The sequence below is a fragment of the Carya illinoinensis genome, chromosome 9 (assembly GCF_018687715.1).
Source record: "Carya illinoinensis cultivar Pawnee chromosome 9, C.illinoinensisPawnee_v1, whole genome shotgun sequence".
In the NCBI taxonomy this organism is placed as follows: domain Eukaryota; kingdom Viridiplantae; phylum Streptophyta; class Magnoliopsida; order Fagales; family Juglandaceae; genus Carya; species Carya illinoinensis.
In genome coordinates, this window is record NC_056760.1 from 34813449 (window position 1) to 34826915 (window position 13467).

The 13467-nt window shown below is 35.5% G+C and overlaps 1 protein-coding gene across 1 annotated transcript; it reads left to right on the plus strand.

Moving 5' to 3' along the window:
- The first annotated feature begins 4936 nt into the window (after positions 1–4936).
- On the plus strand, positions 4937–12930 carry LOC122276492 (probable E3 ubiquitin-protein ligase LOG2). Its single transcript, XM_043086267.1, has 3 exons — positions 4937–5880; positions 11601–12102; positions 12593–12930. The coding sequence occupies exons 1-3, from the start codon at positions 5264–5266 to the stop codon at positions 12707–12709; spliced, it is 1236 nt and encodes a 411-aa protein (XP_042942201.1). The 5' UTR covers positions 4937–5263; the 3' UTR covers positions 12710–12930.
- The last annotated feature ends 537 nt before the right edge of the window (positions 12931–13467 follow it).

Here is a 13467-nt window from a genome sequence, read left to right on the forward strand (position 1 = left end):
TCTAATTTGTTTTTTCTATTAATGTTTCAGGTTTTATAATCTCACAATCTCACTTGCCCACAACCCCCAAATCCCAATCTTAGTACTCAAAGCCATATTGCTATCTACAATTTGTAATTTTGTAATATTATTCATTTAAATTATTTGACAATTTGTAATATTTTTATATTAATTTTTAATAGTTTTAGATTAATTTGTATTATTATAATAGTTTAGAATACTTAAATTTTTATGTTTTATTCTTTAACAACTCTTGTTTCATTTTATGTTATAAACTTATATGTAAAATATAGTTTTTAATTTTTTTTAGACAATGTTTTAAAAAAAAAAAAAAATTGGGCTCAAAATGGCCCAAAACATTTTCTGTGCCATTTTGGGCATAGAAATAGGTTTTGGGCCTAGTGGGTTATGGGCCCATTTGGGGCCGGACAAGGGGCGAACAAATCAAGCGTCCAAATCCACCCCTGGCACCTCGAGGCCCCCTAGGTGTAGGGCTGGATCTCAGGGCAACTAACCCCACCCTCCGCCAGGGTGAGGGCGGGGTTCTGGAAGTGGGCGCCCCTGCCTTGGAGGGTGCGTGTAGCACCCTTATTAGACGAAGCTAATTCAATCTCCATTCTTTTGACCTCGAGCACTCAAGTCTCAACTATTGAAGGGTCTCTTCTACTTGAACCCATCTTTTACTGTCAAATGATAGGATCCCTCTAGTACCTCAAGTCGACTTGCCTCGACATAGCCTATGTTGTCCACTTTGTATGCCAATTCATGCAAAGTCTATGAGAGTCTCATCTCCTTCATATCAATAGAAGTTTCCACTATTTAAAGGGTACCATCAATCTTGGACTCCATTTCTCCAAGCAGTCTCTCTTTGTACTTAGTGGGTCTTGTGATGCTGACTAGGTGGGCTATGGGGATGACGGTTGCTCAACCACCGGTTTTGCCCTTTACATGGGTGAAAATTTACTTTCATGTGGTGAAAAGAAGTAGGCAATAGTTTCTAGTTCAAGAGTTGAAGTGAAGTACTGGGCATTATCAATAGCGACAACTAAACTTATGTGGTATATGAATCTTCCCAAGAGTCTCAAATGTGTGATGTCTCTTACGCATATTCCAAGTCAAGATTAGGTGAAAAATATTTTCACTAAATCCTTAAGTGGTCCAAAGTTTCTTCCCAACAAAAACAAGCTCTACATCGGCCCTATCCCGCCTTGAGCTTGAGGGGAAATGAAGAGACAAGAATTCTCTCATTGTTGCAAAGAGTCTTGCTACTCAAATCATTTCTTTGATTTTTCTATATGATTCTAGCTTACTGTAAATGTTATACCATGAACTTACAGCTGGTAGCTTAGTTATACATTATTTTAATAAACTCTCATTTAAGTCAATACAAAGGGCTTATACTTCGATCAATGCATGGAGCCTCTATTTTGAACCATGTAGATTAGTTATTTATTATAATTGGGTTCAAAGATTTCTGCGTTTGTCTAAATATTTTGTAAAAGTTTGGGATAATTTTGTGAATGCATAAATTATTTTCAAATGAATCAAAAGAGCATGAAAACTCGACCATTCACGAAAGTGACTGAAATCTTTAAGAATCTTTATCAACTTTAACCCACAAATTATAAATGGGACAAACCCCCAAAGAGGTGACTAACTTGTGAATTTGATAACACTTTCACTCATCTTATCTCAAGGCTCGATCATGAAGAGAGAAATGCCTAGCGAACTGCATGGACAACTCTCTTGTACCATAAAATCATCTAGACTAAAGTCAAAACCTCCCAATTAACTGGTTGATATTAGGATTGGTCAGGATAAAAATAAAATCTCAATAAATCCTTAATTTTCATCACTAGAAACACCCATCCTACAAGCAAAGCCGCCATCAATCAGATACTACCTTACAAGTCATCCTCATCCAAAATGAAATATTTAGGACTCCCAATTTCCTTCATAGAGCCCAAAAAAAAAAAAAAAAAAATCAATACTTTAATGGAGAAAATCAACAATAAATTAGAAGGATGGAAGTCTAAATTACTCTCATAAGCAGAGAGGACTACGCTAATCAAATCAGTGGCCAACACAATTCCTTCATACCAAATGTTATCTTTTATGCTGCCTTAATCAATGTGCAAGTTGTTGAATACATGCTTTAAAATTTTCTAATGGAGATTTCTAAAGAATCAAATTCATAACCTTGTTTTGAAATTATGGAAATCTATCTGCCAAACCAAAAACTTAGGTGGGCTAGGAGTAAGATCAATGGAAAATATCACCTTAGTGCTTCTAGCAATAACGAGATAGGAAATGAGCCAACCAAATTCAGGACTATGGCATGAAGTCCTTTAAAAAAAAAATACCCCAGTACTATAGACCCCTGTGTAATGAGGGAGAATAAACAATGATCCACCTCTTTATAGAATGTCCAATCTCCCACATACTGTGGCAACAAAGCAACTAGTCGCTCAACCTCGCCTTGTTGCTAATAAACTCAATCAAATTGGATCCAATTGATAATCAATCCAGCACCAATATTGAGACTAAGGTTGCGTTTGATTGCTTGACTGCACTTAATACAATTCATATTTAAACTGCCCTCAATATTCAAACACATGGTTTATACCATTTTGAGTCCAGTTTAAATTGAATTCATCGTGGGGTCCACATGGCTGGCACCATACTAGTAGACCACTTGCATACTTTTTATTATTTTATGTGGTACTTTATTGCTTTTGCATATTGGCACCATGGCTACAAGTGAGTTTGTAAAAAAAAATTGTCTTTTGTGCCGGTAGTGAGAAGGAATGATAGGTGAATAGTAGATGCTAATGATGAAATTTATTTATTTTTACAACTTTCTATATATATATATAAACTTATCTTAATATCTAAACACATTTAAACTCATTTCAAGTAGACATCACAAAACTCACTCAACCATCTTAACTCATTATTATTTATAAAAAAATTCAACTCAGTTTAACATCCAAACGCAACCTAAATGCAGCAGAGAAACACTTATTGATTTTTGAAGTAATAGTGCTAGATTTTTTATGGAGACAAAGAAACGATGTAGTTCATAATCTAGCAGCAATCTTGATCAGAAAAGCAACAATCCATCTGGAAATTAAAGATGTATCTATAAGCAACCATGGGAGCAAAAATTTATAGTCTACCAAAGACTAAGTTGGGTACCTCCATCTCCAATCATTGGAGCTTCTCCTATGATGCGGCAGTAAGAGACCCATTCTTTGCATCCTTAGCCATATGTTGAGATTCAGAAGGTAATATACTGAATATATGGATTTCAAAAATTTCAACAACCAACCTAGTCATAGCCAAAGCCTTAGTAGCTCTTCTGGCTTCTCAATTGGCAAAACAACTTCGCAAAAGCCCATTGGTACTGGAAGTTGATGCATTACTAGTTATAGATGCAATAAAAAATGAAGCTCCTCCACCAATATGGCAAATAACTCTAATCATAGGTGACAACAGGGCCTTTGATGGCCCCATGACAGGGAGTGATGAGGCTTGCGATCTTCAAAATTCTCATAAACTTTATCTTGTATATTTTCCAAAATTTGTAAATAATTACTCCTAAAAAAAATTTACTTGCAAGTCTACTTGTTGAAACGCTCAACTTATAACTGATATGGAAGGCCCTCTGTCCAAGCTGGCCGGTGCATGGTCATCTATTCGTGGTTACAGTGCATGTTGATGGCAGTAGGGACAGCCGATGTACATGGTATGTGTATGCCATACGGTGCACGTTATCATTTCACACTCTCACCCACCCAACAAAACCCAGCCACCCACCCACTTCATATCAAGCTTATAATTAAGACCCAAAGGCATCGATGGTTTTCAAGAAAATAAAAAAATAAAAATTAAAAAGGACACAAAAGATTCAAAACTCCTCAATTATTTTGCATCCAACTTGTGCAATGGCAAAAAATTCAACCCTTGGTTTATTGTAATGGGGGAGGGGGGCCATGCATGGGGGCATGATCACAATCGTTGCAGCCTGATCTCCAATTGTATGTGGAAGGGAGCCACAATATCCCCCTCCCCCCTTTTTTTTAATGTAATGTCAAGTCCTCGATCCCAAAAAAATATATGCTCTATCATGAAAAATCTTAATTATGGTAAGGTGGAAAAATAAATGGTTAAATGTGTCTTTTCGTCACGATCTAGGAGTTACTTTCACTTTAACTCTTTTAAGATTTTTTACCTAAACATTTATGAAAAATCATTGAATTATCTGATTGATTTCAACAGCAAAAGGAAAGATTACGATCATCAATAAAACGTTAGTACGATTAATCTTTATAAGGTATAAGTTCATATTAACCATCGAACAAGATTATGATGCCGTTTGGTTATATAATTAAAATGAGATGAGATATTATGAATAGTAATAAATAAAATATTATTATAATATTATTTTTTATATTATTTTTATATTAAAATTTGAAAAAATATTATACAATTCAAGTTTTTTTTTTTTTTTTTCAAGCATACATGTATGTATATATGCTTGTTTGTGTATGGCCGTTGCTGACCTATGTCAAGATTGATATCAACGAGGATTTTTGTAACATATGTTGCATTAAAAGGAATTAATTAAGCATGTTTTTTAACCTATTATCCTTTCTAGGATTCATCGCAATAAAAAAAAAAAAAAAAGTGATTATTTTCCAAATAAATATACTACAAAAATTAAAAAGAAAGTTATAAACTATTATAAAAGAATATTTTTAAGCTAAGATTAGACACTTGAATTAAAAAATAAATAAATAAATAAAGTAAATATTAATAGGAGAGGGAAAATAATATTTTAAAAAAAAAAAAAGAAAAAGAAAAAGAAAATGAAGGTAGTACCTTTTTTATTTTTATTTGGGAAAATAATCAAGACACACTCATGGATGGTGCTTTGGGTGGAGCTTTACGCAATCCCATGATGCCAACCATTTAAAAAGTTTTCTGTTCCTCGGCCCACCCTCCCCTGCCTCTTCCTCTCCGCCTCTCCTTTCTCTCTTTCTGTGATCCTGTCTTCCACATTCTATGGCTTTTTCTGCCTTTGCATTTAATTTTCCTCTTTAAGCTCTTCCTCCTGTCTTCGGCTCAGAACCGCTGAATTCATTTCCTTTCCTTTGGACACGCACCCCAAAGTTTTTTTGACCGCAACGGTTGTAGGAAGAAAGCAAAAGAATAGAGCTGAGTGTGCAATTTATTTTCTCAACCAATTCATGCATCTCGTATGACATGCGGATCCACTTCGTTTCCTATAAGTGAAAGCAGAGTGAGAAGATTTTGGATTTTCTCTCAGTTTGGCACCTCGGAATTCGGGAAGGGAAATTCTATGGGAAACATCTGTAGTAGCTGCGTGAACGGCCGTCGCAGACACGGGAGCAGGCGGACCCACCCGCCCCCTCCTCCTCAGGCCCCACCGCAGCCGGAGATCTCCCCCAACCAGTATGTGTTCGCCGCCGCTACGCCATACCCTTCCCAGTACCCGAACCCTTCAAATCCTCCCCACCCGTACTACCAGTACCCTGGCTACTATGCCCCTCCACCGCCGGCTATGCCGATGCCTATACCGGCCCCCTACGACCACCACCACCGCGGTACCGGTGGTCCTCATTCTCATCCTCATCCCTCCGTGGACCCTGCCCAGGCGCATGCCAATTGGGTCGGCGGGAGGTACCCCTGTGGGCCCGTCATGACTCCTCCCGCCCCCTATATCGAGCACCAGAAGGCAGTTACCATACGGAACGATGTTAATCTCAAGAAAGAGACTTTGAGGATCGAACCGGACGAAGAAAACCCTGGGCAGTTCCTCGTATCCTTCACGTTCGATGCCACGGTTGCCGGCAGGTATATAAGTTTCTTTTTTTTGTTTTGTTTTAGGAGAACTTGAAATATTGCTGCTTGCGTATATAGCGTCTGAGATTTATAGAAAGCTAGAGGTTGGGATTCATCTGTATAATATCGAAATATATTTCAACGTAATTATTTATTTGTTTAAAGGGTTGCTTTAGGATCGCTGCTATGCTTTGAGGTTGGGAGTTTGTTCTTGGAGAAATGACGATGATAGTTTATATTGACTATCTATGCATGAGATATCTATATTATATTCTGTTGTCTGATTCTTAACTATGAAATATATAGGTTGCTTTCAATTTGTGTCTTGTGTGATGTTGTGAAGATTTTCATTTCATGCTTCACTGACTTAAATTAAGTGTTCTGTTGATGGGGAGAGATGGTATGGGCCACTGTCAGTGCTTTCTGTGCGAAGATTTGTGGGTTTCTGAGTGTTTTTAAGAACTTTGTGATTTACCACTACTAGGCAGCTAGGCTAGTCTAGATATTTTTAGAACACTTTTGCTCAGTCTCCATTTGCCATACACTATAAGTTCTTATAAGAGATTCATGGGCTCTGTCTGTTTTGAGGATCAAATGTTATCTATAGTACCTTTTCCTCTTTTCTGCAGATTTGTACTGAAATTGGATTTAATATCAATGAAATTAGGCACAGTGAAATATACAAGTGAAAAGGAAGCTCTACGCTCTATGTTGCCTAGGTTTTGCTTAGTTTAGATCAGTCCTCAAAACAGTGTCACTTTTTCTTTTCCATTGTAATATATTTTCTAAGATTTAAGGTTTAATTTATTTATTTTTATTAATGCTGTTTTGTACCAGCTGAAGTTACTTTTCAGAGGTATGCTATTGATAAGAGAGCTTTTATCCAGTTTGCTTTAGCTTTAAGCACATTATATGTTTTTTTTGAAGATATCTGAATTACAAATCTGGTTTTCAACACCTTATTTCTTTGGGCTCCAGCTATAGATTTTTAATGGTGTTAGTTTTTATGATTTCCTTGTATTGATCTCTAATTCCTAACTAGTTGTCTTCTCTTGAATAAATCATTTGTACTTAGGCTACTCTCTTTCTAAGTTTTAATTATTGTTTTTTACTTTAAATAAAAAGGAATCTCGTTGCTCAAGAGGAAGATAGGTTTTTGTGTGAAGAGGAGAGAAATTCTGCAAGTAGCATTGAGAGAAGAGTGGATGGGCTGAATGTTGCTTTAAAAAGGAGGAAAAGGTTACCGATGTTAGTTCCAATGTAAATGGTCCATGTTTCACCTCGTGTAGAAGACCATTGTTTTTTATTTAAGTTCAATCCCTGAATGGCCATCAATATATGTATACGTATATATATACATATAGATGTAGATATTCTTGGATCTAGAATGAAAATTTCCATTTCCTTAAAAAATACTTAAAAGATTCCAATTTTGAAGTTTCACCAAGACCAATTGGAGAATTGCACCACTGGAATCTTGCAAGCATCTTGTGGAGGCCTCTACTATTCTGCACTATGAAGATGTATATAGAAAACTAATTTTACATGGATGGATGTTTCAATCTTACGTTAGTCATATACCTTACTGTGACTATTTTCATATATGGTTGCATTTGTGCTTCTGTTTAGCGAAATTAAGATGAAAACGCTGTGTGCTTTCCCAATTTTCTTTGTCAAGACATTATTCTTTTCATAGATTCGATGCCAGAGTTTTAACTGATCTTAAATTCAAGATCCAACCCACCCGTGGGTAGCCCAAATGGTAAGGGCGAACTTGTGTGCATGATGAGTGGGAGGCCATGGTGGTGAGTTGCTGCGCTAGTCTCCCTGGGGGTTTAGGTTCTATGGGTGAGTCCTAAGGGCTCTGCAGTGGGTGTTTCCCGTCATAAAAAGAAAAGGTTCAAGATCCATATCACCATGTCCGTTCAAATGGGTTTGGAGAATTACTGCTTATTCCCCTCCCAATGCCCTCGAAATGGTTGAGGGAAACCACTATAAGGGAGATCCCCACCTTGAGTGACGTCACAGTTGGGGTTCCCCTTTCTCTGTGTTGCACAGGGTGAAACCTCCCATACCCTTCTGTGTAGGATGGATCCTTACTTGCGTTGATAGGGTGGTGATGTGGAATATATGTATACAAGAAAAAAATTGTGTTTTAGTCTGTTTAGGTTATTCATAATTGCTTTTATCTTTTATTTGAAATGCTATTGGTTTGAACAGTTAAGAGTCCAATTCGGTGGTTAAGTCAAAGTTAAGTTAGGATTGGAGTTTTCTTCGGACTTTCATTTGTTTAGGAGTTATTTAAAATAAAGTCCTAATTCTATCAGAACCTCCATTAGTGTATTTAAGAGTCTTTGACACTCCAATGGAGATAGAATAGTTTTAATGGGAAATTTTTTAAGAAAAATGACGCTTCCTCTATCCTCCCCTTCTCGAGCTTCTTTCTTCACTACCCCTTTTCTTGTGCTTCTTTCTTTTTCTCCTTTGGCTTCTACCCTCTTCTTTTTTGCTTCTTCTTTTCCTTGCTTCTACTTAGCTTTTTCTCTGCTTTATCTTCTATTCACTTATCTATTTAAGCGTTCCACTTAATTCTTTGTTGTCCTAATTCAAATTGGTATCTGCGCACCATGTGATTGTTTTCTATCTGCAATCATGAGTTTCCATATCTTCATTATACCTTACTTCACAACACCAATCAAAACAAAAAAGAAAAAGAAAAAAGAAAAATACTATTCATCATCATTTTAACCATTATCTCTTCTGTTTTCTGCTTTCTAGAGTGTAGTAGGTATTTCCTTTGTATACATCCTATGTACTTGGGCTTTGCCTATTCTTGGTAATAAAATTCTTATTAATTATTAAAAAAAAAAAAAAATATCATCTCTTGATGGGTATTAAATGATTGGCAGGTTAAAAGATTGATGAATAGCATTACTAAAAAAAATGCCCAAATAGTCACCCATCAGATGAGCTTCATCTTCTGCCATCCCCTGACAAGTTGCACATGCACCATGCTACCTTCATGTTTGCTCCTTGTTCATGTTGGTGATCTTATTTTGAAAGCTCTAGATTTCTGGCTAGGAAATTAATGAAGGCATAAAAGGCATGATCGATTCATTTATGGGAAATGCTTTATCCACATAAAGAATTAAAAAAAAATTACCTTAAAGTTTAAGGGTCTTGATGTGGTATGTTGGAACGTAAAACTCATTTTATTTTAAAGTAGATATGACATACCATATAAAGTCATACTAATTAGTAAGTAGTATTTTGTAATTCTCTTTGGCACTTTTCTTCATTTGTTACATATCTTGCATTTGTAATATGTATGAATTTTTATGAAGAATAGATTATCTTCTATTTTATTTTATGACGTTTTATATACTATATAAATATATTTATTTGGTTTTTATACACAATCATACATATCTACACTAAGGCTTGCATTCATAAAATAGAAACATGATTTTCTTTTATCCTTTTAGATACTAAAGATTTTTATTTTGAACTTGAAGATTTAAAAATAATATCTACGAAGTTATATGAGTTTATACAAGCTGAAACAAGTATATACAATTTCGGCACATTGAATAAACTTCCTTAAAATTTTGCTCAAACTTGGTTTGTTCGTTTATTAAACATAGAAAAAAATAAAAAAAATTAAGTCAAGTTTATATGGATTTAGCTCAAGTCATTATGAATGGCTCTATTCATTTATAGTTCTACCAGGAGTGTAGGGCTGAAGAATTTTCGGCTTGGACTGGAAAAACCGACCGGACCGGATCGAAAATTCTTGTGCTCAGTTTCGGTCCATCATTTGTGGGACTGAAGGGGTTCGGTCCGGTCACGGGGTCTGTGATTTTTGGACTAGACCAGACCAAAACCGACTGAATTAGTATATATATTTTTAAAAATATTTTTATTATATATAATATATTATTTTATATAGTAGTTGTATAAGTTAATTATGTAATTTTCATCTAATCTATTATCATTGACCATATAAAATGTTAAATAATATATGCTATTAATTAATAATGTATCATAAATCATATGATAATATATGTAGATACATAATATATTCATACATACTCTACCATTTACACTTATTTAAACTAATTAGGTAATTTTAAAAAAAAAAAAAAAAAACCTAAGTTGCAAGCAAGCATGAATAATCTATGTACAATAAAATTATTTGATATTCATTAATCATATATAAAATGTTAGAATTTTAATTTTTAATATAGGACATTATTAATAATTATGCATACTAAAGTCTAAGTAAGTAGTAATTATCAACATCATAAATATAATTATAGTTAAATATTTTTTGTAATGAGTTAATTATATAATCCACATTAATAATTCACTTATTGGGCCAGACCGATAGCTAGTGGTTTGGTCCAATCCCTATGGGTGTTTGGTCCAATCCAAGGTGGAAAAATCCTGGACCAAAGGGGTTCAGTCCGGTCCCCAAAACACTAACCAGACCAGACCAAATTTACCCCTACTGGAGTGATTAGATTATTCCATGTGGTGAGGAAAATTGAAAGAGACTACAATAAAGCTTAAGTTAGACGAGAGCTGATTGAGATTTTTTGGCACTCTTTGCAGTTTGAAAAAAAGTTTAACTGTGTCCCTCAGCCCATTGTATTGGTGAAAAGATGAGGCTGCAGTGGGTTTGAATAGGATGAGAGTGATGGAGAAATTTTGAAATCAAGCCCATCATTGATTATACTTTTCTTTTTCCATAAAGTCGATTGCAAAACATGTCAACAACAGAGATGCGATGAAGGTTTGGATAATATGACAATGAGGAGTTTGTTTCTGTAGTGTTCAGTGATAGTCTTTTTAATTAGTTACAAGTGATTGACATGGTTTATTTGGACCTAAAAATCTCTAAGGCAATACAAAATGCTCATGTGAAGATCCTTGGCTGTATTTGGCAAGTAGAAAACAAGATTCAAGATATAGTCACAGTGTATGCATGGTTCCATTATCTTCTATCATTTTTGTGGTTTATGTTGCTGCTTATCAAAACTACAAAAGACTAATGTTATTTACATTATATTTGACAATCTTAATATTGAGATTAAAATCATTTCCTTATTTATTGCCTATTTAAGATTGCGGTAGGAAATAGAGCTTTCAATTGTAGAGCTTTACTAAAAAGCTCTACCATTGAAAAGTTTTTTATTGTTTGGTATAAATGTGCCTAAAGAGCTTTTAAGTTACTTGTGGAGGTTTTAAAAAGTGTATCATTGTCTGCAGGCGCTTTCTGACAAAATCTTAAATTTGGTGCTTTTTAAAAAAGTGGGTTTTCAGCTTTTTTTTAGGTGCTTAAAGCACTTTTTATAAATTTACCAAATATATCATATGTATCATTGTTATTATTATTTTTCAATGCAATATTACCAATTAGCATATTTGATGGTGGTGCTCTTTTCAAATTTCAACTGTATCCAATCTGCAGTTTCGTATGCTAGCAGGCAACACTCTTGTTGTTTATATATTTTCTTCTTTGGTGTGAAACATTTCGTTTTATTGTATAATCGGATTTTTAATTTTTTTTTTTTCAAATTTATCAAGATTTTCAAATGTTGTCTACGTTTGTTCTAGGGTTCCACCTTTCTGATCTTATGTTGTTGTTGTTATATCATATTATTCTCAGTTATTATTATTATTATTATTATTTCTGTCTCAATTGAAGTTTTGTTTGCTATGCTCAACAGCATTACGGTAATTTTCTTTGCAAAAGAAGGTGAAGACTGTAACCTGACACCAATGAAGGAAAACCTACTTGCACCTGTGACAGTACATTTCCAACAAGGTCTGGGCCAGAAGTTCAGGCAGCCCTCTGGAACTGGGATTGACTTCTCGATATTTGAAGAGACAGAGTTACTGAAAGTGGGTGACATGGAGATCTATCCTTTAGCAGTTAAAGCAGAGGCAACTCCTGTTAACGATGATGGAACTGGTACAGATGGAAACCCAATACCTCCAACCACCAATTCACAGATAACTAAGGCAGTCCTTGAGAAGGAGAAAGGTGAATACCAGGTGAGGGTAGTAAAGCAGATCTTGTGGGTCAATGGAATGAGGTATGAGCTGCAGGAGATATATGGGATTGGGAATTCTGTGGAGAGTGACTTGGATGGGAATGACCCAGGAAAAGAATGTGTCATCTGCCTGTCGGAACCACGGGACACAACCGTCCTACCCTGCCGACATATGGTAATCAAACCTCTATTGTCTTTAATTTGAAGCTCTGTGATTTGATTGGAAGCGAATAGCTGTAGTTATAGTTCAGAGTCAGTCGCCCAGTATAGTTTCTACTTTCTTGTACACAGGTTGCAATTCCCAGCCAATCAGAGCACCTTATACCATGGTTGTTGGGGTAGTTTTCATTTATAAGTCTGGGACCTGCTTTAGAAAGTCGACTTTCTACATCCTCCCTATCCACCACCACGACAAAATAAATAAACTATTACCAGAAAAACAAAACAAAAATATTTTTTGAGCAGGAATTAACTGTAACCTTGGTTTGCTCTAAGTTTCTAAGTTGCTCATAAATCACTAGGTAAATGAGTGAATGGGCTGACACTAGATACATCCATCCTCTTTCTGTTCCAGCAGTCGCTTATTTACAAAGCCTGAATGTAGATAATTTATATAATAAATTGGTCTTAATGTAATATTGGTTGGGTGTCTTTCCATGTTGCAGTGTATGTGCAGTGAATGTGCAAAGGTTTTAAGGTTCCAGACAAACCGGTGCCCGATATGCAGACAACCAGTTGACAGGCTTCTGGAGATAAAGGTCAACAATGGATCTGAGGAATAAAAAAAGAGGATGTATTCCGCCACTAGAGTGCCGTATGGCCATATTGTCTTTCTTTTTTATTTTTTTTTTTTCTTTTACACATTTTCTGGTTTTCTAGTTACTGGAAAGAATATGTTTGTTAAGTAATTTGTGGCAGTAGCATGCTGTCAATACGTTTTGTGTGGGCGAATGGGGTGTTAGTGGTAATTCCTCTGGAATATATATGGTACATGTTTGCTGAATTTCTGTCTTTTTTCTTTTTACAAAACTCCTACGTGCAACCAACCGGCTGACTACCACGTCGGCATCTGTCAGAAAATTTAAGAGAGAGAGAGAGAGAGAGAGAGAGAGAGAGAGAGAGAGATTTGAGAAAAGTAGAACGGAAGAAAATCAGATAACTTGGATATATGGTCGGATATATAGCGTGCACACCGAGAATCGGATATATAACCCAGGCATAGCGTTTTAATTCTCTATGCATGACAAGAAAAGTGTATGCACAAAATGCGAGTTATCTATCAAATGATTGGACTGTAAACATCTAAGAAGAAGTAGAACCTCGAGAAGATCTGAGAAAAGTTTCATATTTGAGTGAAAGCATTTCGCACAGATCGCATAGAGAATTTACACTGTAAGCATTTCAATCATTTGGGAAGAACGTTGCTTGAGTGAGAGCATTTCGACAGAAAGGTGGTGTTGAAGCCCATTTAGAAAGAAATAAAGAAGACCATGAAAAAGACCAGTGACAGAGTGGAAGCAAACCCATCTTTTGTTACCTT